The sequence below is a fragment of the Lipotes vexillifer genome, unplaced genomic scaffold, assembly GCF_000442215.2.
Source record: "Lipotes vexillifer unplaced genomic scaffold, Lipotes_vexillifer_v1.1 scaffold124, whole genome shotgun sequence".
NCBI lineage: Eukaryota > Metazoa > Chordata > Mammalia > Artiodactyla > Lipotidae > Lipotes > Lipotes vexillifer.
The window spans coordinates 752,211-764,597 of NW_006771308.1; the positions used below are offsets into that span (position 1 = coordinate 752,211).

Sequence of the window (12,387 nt, forward strand, 5' to 3'; positions counted from 1 at the left end):
TTTCCCTACTGTGAGCGGTCAGTGTGATCAAATCGTGGGGCTGTAGGGGATGGAAAGCATTTCTGATGCACTGTCTCCCCTGCCCTGATTTCTCTGCGAGACCAGAGGCATCTTAGAAGACAACTGTTATTACCTCTGCTTTGCAGATGAGGAGGCTGAAAAGTTAAGGACCCTTCCCAAGGTCACACAGACAATGAATGGCAGAGCCACGTGAACCCAGGTCTGTACAACCCCAGAGTTCCATGGTGATCTCCAGTGAGCTGTCACAGTCCTGGTGAGTTCTATTTGTCATCCTTGAAGCAAAAATGAGCCCCAGGAACAAGGCTGGGCTCTGGTAAAATTCAGCTCTTAGAGTTGTTTCAGGATCTTTTTCTCCCCTTCTGCACCCTTGCTCCTCTCAGGGTCCCTCCTTCCTCCCACTTTCTTCCTTCCTGCTCCCGTATCCTCAGAAGATAACCAAAGACATCAAAGAAAGACCTCTAAAAAAATTCTCCCTCAAGTGTTAATAACTTAAAAATCAGGGCATTTACACATGTTTGGAAAAGGCATGGAGGCAGAAGATAATGAATCTCTGATGAACTTCCAGCAATTCTGCTGGGAGTGGAAAAGATAAGCAGGCTAAGGGTGATGGACAGCTCTTCAAATACATCAGCCATGGGCAACTGCCTACACATAAAATCAGCAAGAAAGAAACGAAAATGATTGTTTGATACTTTAGCCTCCATGAAGGTGGTCGGAAGCAGAGGATATGGCTGTTCTGATTTTAGAGATAAGAAATCAAAACCCAGAGGAGCCACTCTGAGCCACAGATCAAGCCCAGACAGATGAGCAGAACTGAATTCTTATGCTCCCTTCCAGTTGACTGGCTCTGGCTTTCTTTCTCCTGACTCTCTGAACTCCCACTACCCTGCCTGTTAGACTCCCGCTAAGTTACCTTTTGCAGGTAGCAGGGTGCTTGGGAAGCAGGGGCAAGAGAGGGAAATATGTTTCTGTTTTTAAAGAATAATTCATACAGGACCCTTCTCTCAAATAGCTCAAGGCACTTCTGTGAGAATTGCTGCAGGAAGAGAACAGAGTGACCACATCCCTCACAGCATCAATAATGCACAACGGCTCCTTTTAACTAGGGGGCTGTCAGTTTGACTTCCCCTAGATCAATAGGGGATCAAAAGTCACCAGTGGCTAATAGACCTTATTTGAGCGGAGGATGCAGTTTCAGCCCAATCCTCTCTCACGGCCACAGCACATCAAACAGCCACCTTGATGCTTTGGTGTTCTTCGCCTGCCCTTTGATTAGCTGTGGCTGTAACTGCACCGCATCCCACAGGGGCTACAGAACCTAACTGGATGATTCTTACTGGCAAAACCTGGTGGAACCAGCTGCTACAGGGAGAATCATTTCTCCTTCATCCTCAGAGGTACCAGCTTTGGGAAGCCCAACTCTGACCACATTTGGCAAGACAACGATTCCAAATATTAAGACATGCTACACATCCACCCTGTGCCCATTCATCCCGCCAACAGTTATTGGCCGCCAACTCACCAAGCACCAAGTTACATCTGTGTTCTCCTTCCTTTCCTCCCAACCAAATCCTCCCTTTCCTTCACATCCACTCAAGTGTCCCTCTTTTTTCAAAGCTTCTCTAGACAGATCTTCTCATGGTGACTTTTCCTCTTTTCACCCCTCCCACTAATTATAATTGGGGCCTCAGTTTGACCCTTAGTTGTTTTCTGATTGTTTTCCCACTATCAGTCCTATCTCCCCAGTGACAAGAACCACGTGACAGATAATACTGCTTTTACATTCCACTCTGCCTAGCACAGGGCCGAGCTCCATAAATATTCATTGAATGAAAGGTTGAGAACAGAAAGAAGAGTGTATTTCTTTCATAAAGGAGAAGGAAGCAAGGCTTATTGGTAGCTTTGGGGGACAGGGGAAGGGATTCCTTCTCTGTTTTGAATTATTGATACAAATGAAAATTAATCAATGTGAGCTCCCCAAGAGCAGGGGTTTTGCCTGTTTTATTTTATTTTATTTTATTTTTTGCGGTACACGGGCCTCTCACCACTGTGGCCTCTCCTGCCGTGGAGCACAGGCTCCGGACGCGCAGGCCCAGTGGCCATGGCCCACCGGCGCAGCCGCTCTGTGGCACGCGGGACCCTCCCGGACCGGGGCACGAACCCGCGTCCCCTGCATCGGCAGGCGGGCCCCCAACCACTGCGCCACCAGGGAAGCCCTGCCTGTGTTATTTATGGCTGTGTGCCCAGGGCCTAGATGAGTGCCTGATAGGGAGTGGGATGTCCAATACTCTGGTGAGGATGGATACGTTTATCAGCCTTCTCATGGGGATTTTCTAAGCACTATCTAGAAAAGTAAAAACTTGGGATGAAATAGGGAGAAATGAAGGGGAAAACAGCCCTTCAGCTTCCCCCAACTTCTTTCCTGAACATGGTTTCCATTTTTCTGATTTGAAGGAAATCAGTTGCAAGTGGAGATTTACTTTCCTGGGCCCATCCATCTTCAGAAGCAACTACATCTGATGAGACTTTTGTAAAATAAATAAATAGATCCCCAAGGCATTAAAAAATAATCACTGAAAGCATCATGGTTAAATGTTCTCCCTGCGTCTCACAACATATCACAATAGATCCACAGCTACAGACTGTTCCAGGTGCCCAGCAAGCCCTCCATGAATGTTTGCTGAACTAACCAGGCTCCAAGAAACAAAAAGGACTCAGGATGCTGGATATCAGTCTGTGCCTCAGCACGGCCTAAATTAGATCAGTAATTTTCTGCTCAGATGAAGAAATGCCCGAGTATTTTATTCTTTCACGAAGCATCTCGAGAATTACTTTTAGTAACTACAAAGGCAAGTAAGGGGCCCCAAATCCCCATCTCCACTCCACTATCAACAAAATGGGCTGTTCTCTAAAAGCGTGAACTGCAGCTTTGATTCTCTACCAAATAAATGTTAAATAATCAGCCATCCGCTAAAAGGTGGTAAATGCTAGCTTTCCCAGAACAACCGTATCTGGGAGGTAAGGCCCACGATGGTGAAAAGTGCAGCCAGTCAGGACATTCTGACTGGTGTTCAGATCCAACACAGAAAGGGGGCTCCGGCCTGCACCGCTGGGCCAGGAGAGGGCCGCTTTCTGCTTCCTGCCTTTGGCCACAGCAGGAAGAGAGGAAAGGAGATTGGTGTTTGTCTTCACCACTCAGACATTCCAAAGTGAAGTCTCCTGTGCCTGGATATGATTTTTGGATATCTTGTAATCAGCAAAAATTTAACAAAACAAAACAAAGGAATAGAAAGAAGAAAGGTAAACAAAACTGCCAATACCTTCCCACACCAACAAGACAAAACAAGACACGCAGTCTTTTGGGTCCAAGGTCTCCAACCAATACCTGGCTTCAACGCAAACAAGACTGTCAGTACATTGCTGGTCGACTGAGGTAGTCTAAGATTACTGCTCAAGCCCAGGATTGATGGAAGGAAGAAAAGGAAAAACCTGTGCTGACCTACACATTTCACATTTAAAGGATATAAGAACCAGGCACAGGCAATGATGCCAAGTTATGGTTTCAATGTACCATGCATCTCTAGCATTATGGAGAGGCGTTCTTTACACGCCAGACGCTTCACACTCAGGGAGGTGGCCTTCCGATCCTTCACCATCTACACAGATAGGCCCTTGACCTAACAGAATGCCTTGCAAGACTACAACACCGATTATTATTGTCACTATTATTATTTTTTAAAATCCATCCTGCTGTTAGTAAAATGTCAAGGCAGATAAGAGATTGGCACAGGAACCTGAACAACCAGCTTTCTGGAATCTCTAGTTCAGAAGCCCCAAAGGCATATAGGTTCCTGAAAAATCAAACGTGCAAGTCTCTCCGGCGCGAGTAGGGGTTGGGGTCGAGGATACAGACGTCCAAGAGCTCTGGGGGCCTCCGAAGCCCCGGGAGTCAGCGCTCCGCCACCAGCCCTGCGTCACCGCCCGGCGGTACCCACCCTACCACATTCCGGGCGGTCGGAGCCGGCGGGGGCGCTGCCGGGGCGCACAGGGCGCGGCGTGCACTCACCTCAGGTTCCACGCGACCATGTGCCACCACGCGCGCGCGCAGCCCTGCTTGTCTGTCTCCATTCCACGTCGCGTCCGGATCCGCCGCCGCCGCCGCCGCGGGAGCTGCCGCCGGTAGCCCAGAGCCGCGCCCCGGTCGCTTTCCTCCCCCGCGGGGGCCCTGCGGCGGGTGGAGCGGGGCGTCCGACACAGCGCGGGGCTGGGCGCGGCCGGGGGCGGGCTGCCCTAGCGCCCCAGACGCCACACGCACTGATGTGTGATGGAAGTAAGTGCCCTACTCTTCTAGCTGGCTACGCGCAAACTTTTCTGTTTTATTCTATACATCTGTGTGTGTGTGTGTGTGTGTGCGCGCGCGCGCGCGCCCTGCGTGAAGTAAAATACATTTCTTACTATGATAGTAATAAAACAAAAGTCTGAGAGTCGCAGCTTTAGAAGATCCTCCTGAAGGACATACGCTTTCCTCCACTTTAACCCTTCTTTTTTCTTTCTCCCTTTTGTTTTTCCCTTTTTCCCTGAACCTTCCCTTCCCAACCCCCATCTTCTCCCTCTCTCCTCTCTCTCTTTCCCTCCCTCTCTCTTTCTCTCTCTCTCTGTCTCTCTCACACACACACAAACCTGTCATCATTACTGTAGTAAGAATTTCTTTAGCTCCCTTCCATTGATTACAACTTTATCTGTCCACAGGGTTATGAACTACACAATTACTCCATGTGTCCAAATGCACCACCTTTTTGGTGTTTTGTTTACCTAGCAGCAGGTAGCAGAAACCTCCACCTCCACCCCCCCTTGTATCAGGAGTACAGGCTTCAAAAGGTGTGGCAGCGATGCGCTTACATCGTGCACTGTCTTCTGGAGCAGAAACCGTCCTTCACCGGAGCTGTTGGTCAGGGAAGCCACGGGGCAAAGTGTGAGGGCAAAGGGGGACAAAGGGAATGAGGTTCCATTTGGAACCAATTTGACGCCAGCACCAAGACTGCATCTGGGAGGCAAGGTACAACCTCCCCAGAGGGAAAAAGTGGTCTGTCATGTGCCTGAGCTGTTGGGCCTTTGCCAGCTGAGCAGAGGGCCTAGCAAGGACTGCCAACCCACAGAAAGTGCATAGGGATGCATCAGCTTGGGGCAACTGGCCAGTCTAGAGGAAAGCACCAACACCTTTCAAGAAAGGGCAGTTCCCTTCGAGAACTAGCCTATTTCAGATAACTGGTCAGACAAGGGGGAATTTTGTTCACCTCTTCTTGTCATTTCTCTAGGAATGTCAACTTTTGGATGCACATCAAGATAGAAGAGGAATCAGATTAGGAAGGACCAGAGGAATCTGAGCCTGCCTGATGAGCCAGCTGCAGCTGGGTCACACCCTGCATGATGAGAAACGTTAAGCCAACGTCAGATTCCACCCCCAGAGTCATCCGTGAAATGGGTCTGGAATCTCATAGAACTTATTCAGGGGAGCTCCGGAGGATACCCTGGGCCATGCCCCGTGGAGGTGGAGGGATCAGAGATGGCAAGAACAGGGGGAGGAGAGAGCAGCAGCTGCGTTTGGTCCCAGCTTCTATTTCCATCTGTTTATTCAGGTTGAGAGGTCAGAGGCCCACGTGCTGGTTGAGCAAACAAAGATATAAGTCCCAAGTCTAAGGAAATGGTTGAAATGCTCAGCAAAATCTCTGAAGTTAGAAGTAACTATGGCCTTTTTTTTTTTTAAAGACTGTATAAATTAAAACTCTAGGAGAAATCTTTCCCCAGCATTAATAGCCCCTTTTCAAACGGCACATCCTGGAAATCAGAGAGCAGAGTCTCTGAAATGATTTGGCAAAACCTGAAAAACAAGTGATTCATTTATTTTTTAAGCACCTATTTCCTGAGTACATTTTGGGTGCCAGGTACCGCATTTGGCTCTATAGGGATACAAAGCAGGATCCTGCGTGGTAGAGAGACTTACTTACCTAAAGATAAATGATAACACAAAGTAGGGATGGAAGAGTGCCCTCGGGACAGAAATCAAGTAAGATGGGGGGGGGGGGGGGGGCGAGGCTGCCAGGGCCTGGATGTGGAGAAACGGGGTGACTACAAAGGGACATTTTAGGGTGATGGAAATAGTCTATATCTCAAGTTTGTCGGTGATTACATGACTGTACGCGTTCACCAAAATTCACTGAATTGGACACTTTCCAAAGGTGAATTTGACGAAACATAAATTATACCTTAACAAAGCTGAGTTTTAGAAAAGTGACCTGGGGGGGAGGGGGTGGGGTCAAGATGGCGGACTAGGAGGACACAGAATTCGCGTCTCCTCACAACTAGGGCACCTATCGGGCACCGGGGGGGAACCACGGACACTGAAGGGGACGGGAGGAACCCTCAGCGACTGGGTAGGACCTGGGGCATGGGGGGAGTGAAGGGGGAGAAGAAGTGGGGGCAGGATGGGACTGGCGCCCCTGAGGGGCGGCTGGAGGAGGGGAAGGGAGCCCACGCCCGAAGAGGGAAAGTGGGGGACCATTGAGAGGGCAGAGGATCAAAAGGGAGCGTGGCCAGGTTTCCCCTGCCCACTTGGGCTCCTGGGAGCCTGCTGAGATCCCGGGCCTGATCCCCTGCCCACCGAGGACCCTTCCAGCCACTCGGGTCCTGAGGGAGTGGGAGGGAGGGAGGGAAAGGGGGAGCAAAAGTAAAGGCCAGGGCTTCCCTGGTGGCGCAGTGGTTGAGAGTCCACCTGCCGATGCAGGGGACACGGGTTCGTGCCCCGGTCCGGGAGGATCCCACATGCCGCGGAGCGGCTGGGCCCGCGAGCCGTGGCCACTGAGCCTGCGCGTCCGGAGCCTGTGCTCCGCAACGGGAGAGGCCACAGCAGTGAGAGGCCCGCGTACCGAAAAAAAAAAAAGTAAAAGCCAAACCAAGGGGACCAGCACCCCTGAGGGGTGTCTGGGGGAGGGGAGGAGTTGCTACACCCAGCGGGACCCACCCACGGTTAGGGGTCCAGCAGGACGGGGGAGGCCCTCGTCCTCGTGTTACCGTATGCTAACACGTATGCATGGAATTTTAAAAACTGGTACTGATGAACCTACTGGCAGGGCAGGAATAAAGACGCAGACGTAGTAAACAGACTTGAGGGCACGGGGGGCGGTGGCAAGGGGAAGAGGGGATGAAGTGAGAGAGTGGCATGGACTTATATATACTAACAAATGTAAAACAGATAGCTAGTGGGAAGCAGCTGCATAGCACAGGGAGATCAGCTCGGTGCTTTGTGACCACCTAGAGGGGTGGGATAGGGAGGGTGGGAGGGAGACGCAAGAGGGAGGGGATATGGGGATATATGTATACGAATAGCTGATTCACTTTGTTATACAGCAGAAACTAACATACCATTGTAAAGCATTTATACTCCAATAAAGATGTGAAGAAAAAAATAGAAAAGTGACCTAAAAAATGTACAGATAAACTGCATAAACAAACATGTCCTTTCTGATGTCATAGAAATGGAAAGACAAAGCTGTGGGTACAAATCCGTCAGAAACCAGTATTTGAATGTTATTTGCGCTTCTAGCAGAAAAAGAGGTCTCATTAGAGATAGATTAATTTTACCACCTCAAATTATTCTAGAGAAAACGAACGGGGGACAAGAACAACTGTCTCTCAGCTGCCATACAGCTGTGGAGGTAAACCACTGGTGACAGAGCATTTGAGGGACAAAGAACTAACAAACAACAGGTAACTGATTTTCCATTATTTGGAGAATGTTGTTTCTTGAAAAGAGTATTTATCCACCTTGAATTTTCTTCTTTTTTTATTGAGATATAATTGATATATAATATAATATTATATTAGTTTCAGATGTACAACATGATTCAATATTTTTATATATTTTGAAATGATCACCATATTAAATCTCATTAATATCCATCACCACACATAGTTACAATTTTTTTCCTGTGATAACTCTTAAGATCTAGTCTCTTAGCAATTTTAAAATATAAAATACAGTGTAATTAACTATAGTCAAGCTGTACATTACATCCCCAGGATTTATTTATTTTATAACCAGAAGTTTGTTTTGTATCTTTTGACCCCTTCACGCATTCATCCATCCCCATCCCCACCTCTGGCAGAAACAACCAATCTGTTCTCGGTATCTATGAGTTTAGGTTTTGTTTGTTTGTTTTTAGATTCCACATATAAGTGAGATCTTTATCTTTTGTCTTTCTCTGACATTTCACTTAGCATAATGCTCTCAGTGTCCATCCATGTTGTCACAAAAGGCAAGATTTCCTTCGTTTTATGGCTGAGTAATATTCCACTGTGTATATATACATATATGTATATCACATTTTCTTTATCCATTCATCCATTGATGGTCACAGCTTCTTTCCATGTCTTGGCTACTGTAAAGCTACAATGAACATTGGGGTGCATATATCTTTTTGAGTTAGTATTTTTGTTTCCTTCAGATAAATACCCAGGAGTGGAATTGCTGGATCATGTGGTAGTTCCATTTTTAATTTTTTTGTTTTTTTGTTTGTTTTGTTTGGGTTTTTTTGGTTTTTTTTGTGGTACGTGGGCCTCTCACTGCTGTGGCCTCTCCCATCGCGGAGCACAGGCTCCAGACGCGCAGGCCCAGCGACCATGGCCCACGGGCCCAGCCGCTCCGCGGCACGTGGGATCCTCCCGGACCGGGGCACGAACCCGCGTGCCCTGCATCGGCAGGCGGACTCTCAACCACTGCACCACCAGGGAAGCCCCATTTTTAATTTTTGAGGAACCTCCATACTGTTTCTCATAGTGGCTGCACCAATTTACATTCCTAACATCAGTGCACAAGGGGTCCCTTTTTTCCACATTTTTGCTAACACTTTCTTGCCTTTTTGATAACAGCCATTCTAACAGCTATGAGGTGATATCTCATTGTGGCTTTGATTTACATTTTCCTGATGATTAGTGATGTTGAGCACCTTTTCATGTACTGCTGGCCATCTGTGTGTCTTCTTTCGAAAAATGTCTGTTCAGATCCTCTGTCCATAGCTTTATTGAGATATAATTCACATATCATAAAATTCACCCTTTGAAAGTACAGTTCAGTGGTTTTAGTATATTCACAGAGTTGTGCATTTATCACCACTATTTAATTTTAGAACACTCTAATTCACCCCAAAATGAAACCCCATACCCCTTGCTGGGTCATACAGTAATTTTATGTTTAATTTTTTACGGAACTACTAAACTGTTTTCCAAAGTGGCTACATTGTACAATCCTATTAGCATGAGCCCAACATAAACTACTACCTTGCGTTTTCCCATTCTTGTCCTTTTCACCCTTTCTCAACTTTCCATACACAGATGTGGGATATTGAAAACAAAACAAAACAAAACCACAAAAAAAACAGATGCTGTTGAGATTGAAACGAAACATTAAAGGGAAGTTTGAGGATAGTTCCAGAAGACAGGGAGTGAGTCAGATAACTAACTTATTCAGATCATTTATTTTTCTATGTTGTTTAGGTTTTGTATTGTCTTAGCCTATATCAGACCTAATTTATAGTTACATATATAACTATATATAGTTATATAGTTAGATTATAGTTACAAGAGTGGATGTTGGGTTATTCTCATGGTCTTGGATTTGAGCATGTTGATATTGACTTCCTTTTAGCAAAGGAGGTGATTTCTTTGAGAAGAGACAGTGATGAGAGTTGGACTAGAAGTGCCTGAGTGCCTCCTTTCTTCCAAAGAACCCTGCACTTTCCAAGACAGAGCCCAGAGGCTCTCTTGTTCCTTGGCAAGAGATGGAAGTTGGTTTTCCCATGTATCTGTGGAAGGAGTGAGCCAGGATTAAAAGCCAGGGGTGAAAACTCCCTCCTACATCTCTGGATGCTCCTTTTCAAATTCCTCCTGCCAGTCCTTGAAAGTTAGTTATTCTGCAGGCTTCCTTCATAACCCTGCTTCTCTTGTGTTATATCAGTGTGTCCATAATCATGTTCAATTATTTGGGGAGCTCTAGGCTACACACACAGTAAAATAAGTTCCTTTGTCCAGGATCTCATGTCTCAAAATCATTACTTGGCTAATGTTCTTTGAGGATCTCGAAGAAGGAGGTATAGAATATGCAGCTTGTCACTAAATTCACCTCCTCCCCACTGTCCTCCAAACCTGTTCCTCTTGCAGGATTCTCTCTCTTGAAGAACAGCATCATCACACACCAAGTTTCCCAAACCACAAACTTGGGACTCACTGTTGATTCTTCTGCTTTCCTTAGGCCCAGAATTCCCTGTGGATGATTTATTGCTGTGATATCTATTTATTTAACAAATATTTACAGAACACATTTTATAAAGTATCTGGCTTGGGAAGCTTACACTCTAATCGTAAGGACAGGACAGGATCTACACAGATGAAAAGCTAAATACCAACGTGAGATGTGTCACCAGATAATAAATAAATGTGTATTACAGATAATGTAATGCTGCAGGCTCAAGGGGAAACATCTTTTTAGGCTGAAGAGGTCAAACAATGAGTTCAGGGAGGTACTGTTCTGTTGCTTAGAAACAGCTTTGGTGATGGGAGATTATTTTATTATTTTTTAAAAATACTATTCATTTATTTTATTTTTTAAAGTATATGTTTTATTTTATTTATTTTATTTTATTTATTTATTTTTAAAGTATATATTTTATTTATTTATTTTTTAAAGTATATATTTTATTTTATTTTATTTATTTATTTGGTTGCACCAGGTCTTAGTTGCAGCAGGCGGGCTCCATAGTGGCAGCTCGCCAGCTCCTTGGTTGTAGCATGTGAACTCTTAGTGGCGGCATGCATATGGGATCTAGTTCCCTGACCAGGGATAGAGCCGCGGGGCCCCTGCATTGCAAGCATGGAGTCTTAACTACTGCACCACCAGTGAAGTCCCAGGAGATCATTTTAAATGGCTATCCATAGCAAAGGACCCATAGAATGTTCAAACTGGAAGATATAAAGCAGCCATTTGCCAATACTCTCATTTTACGTAGAGGAAATGAGACTCAGTGACACCAAATGATAGATGTTAGGCTGCATTCATTCAGTATTTGTTGAGCACCCACTGCATGCAAAGGCACAGAATGTACTACACTTACTCAGAAGAGCAGGCAAGGTGAGGCTAATTCTCCAAGGGCACCTGGGTCTTGTAGGAAACTAAACCTGTGTCAAAGTGTCCCAAGGGGCAGGGCTGTGATGGCTAAGTGGTGGGACCAACTGATAGTTGTAAACTGGGTTATTGGTTCTTCCACTAACCCTTCAAGATAAAAGAATTAAAATAGTTAATCAAGGGTTAGTTATTTCTGCTTTGTGAGCAATCAGGGTGAAGAAATTTACCACCTCCTACAGTGTCCTGCTGTCTCATTAGATATCCAGGTAGGAGATTCTGAAGCAACCTTTACCCTGTCCACTGGAGGGAAGGTGACAGCGGAGTTCTTGTGAAGTGGAAACACTGTGGTTGATTTCAGGATGACACAGACTGGGAGGTGCGGAGAGTCTCATCACCAAGGATTTTTTTTTTCTTCTACTTGCGTTATTTTTTAAACGACCCTCTAACAAATTCAGAGTAAGGGCACTTCATGGTCCACGTTCCAGCCTTAGGGAAAACAGTGACATGGGGCTTTTACTCCAGAGGAATTCATACAGGAAAAGCTAAAAGCTCAGGGAAGAATATGTAAAAATATCTTCTTGAAAATGAAGGCACATGCATGGAGAAAGTGTTGACAGGAAAAAAGTCACAGCTGTCGAGAAATAAACAGGAACTGACTTTCCAGTCCCAGAAGACTAAATGTTTCCAATTCTGAGCTTTCTGGATGCCAGACATTAGTTTGAAATCATCTATGCCTCAGTTTGTAGAATCTCCAAAGAAAAGCCTCACTTCCTTAGTTCCCCTGTTCATGCCCTGAGTGTATGTGTGCTTTCAGCACAGCTTGAAATTAGCGTATTTTTTCATCTTTACCTTTAGTTTTTTAACAAGCAGGGAGAGACCCAAGGGGACCTGGACTTGCGTGCACCTTGGACTGCAAAGCCGTGTCGGGTAGCCTGAGGCGGGTCTGCATTATCCTCAACCGAGCTGGGCATGCGTGGAACAACCCGCCCCTAGAAAGGAGTTTTAAAATCATATTATGTAGTGTGAAATGAGATCATAGATATGAAAGCTCTTCTTTGAAGTTAAAAAAATTTTCAGCCCACAAATGCACAGTATTGATATTATTTATTAATAAATGTATTTGATACTCTCTTTGTCCGGTTCCTAGCCATATTCAAATGCATTCACTTAAAAAGACAATCATCAGCCTTATG

The 12,387-nt window shown here is 45.8% G+C and overlaps 1 protein-coding gene across 1 annotated transcript in view; it reads right to left on the reverse strand.

The window, feature by feature from the left end:
* The window catches only part of ABHD12B (abhydrolase domain containing 12B), a 28,619-nt gene extending 16,454 nt beyond the window's left edge, over window positions 1-12,165 (reverse strand). The window contains 4 exon segments of the mRNA XM_007472274.1: window positions 4,088-4,311; window positions 4,921-5,065; window positions 6,390-6,459; window positions 12,093-12,165. Of these exon segments, the coding sequence (XP_007472336.1) occupies window positions 4,088-4,311; window positions 4,921-5,065; window positions 6,390-6,459; window positions 12,093-12,165 (512 nt within the window).
* Window positions 12,166-12,387: the final 222 nt, after the last annotated feature.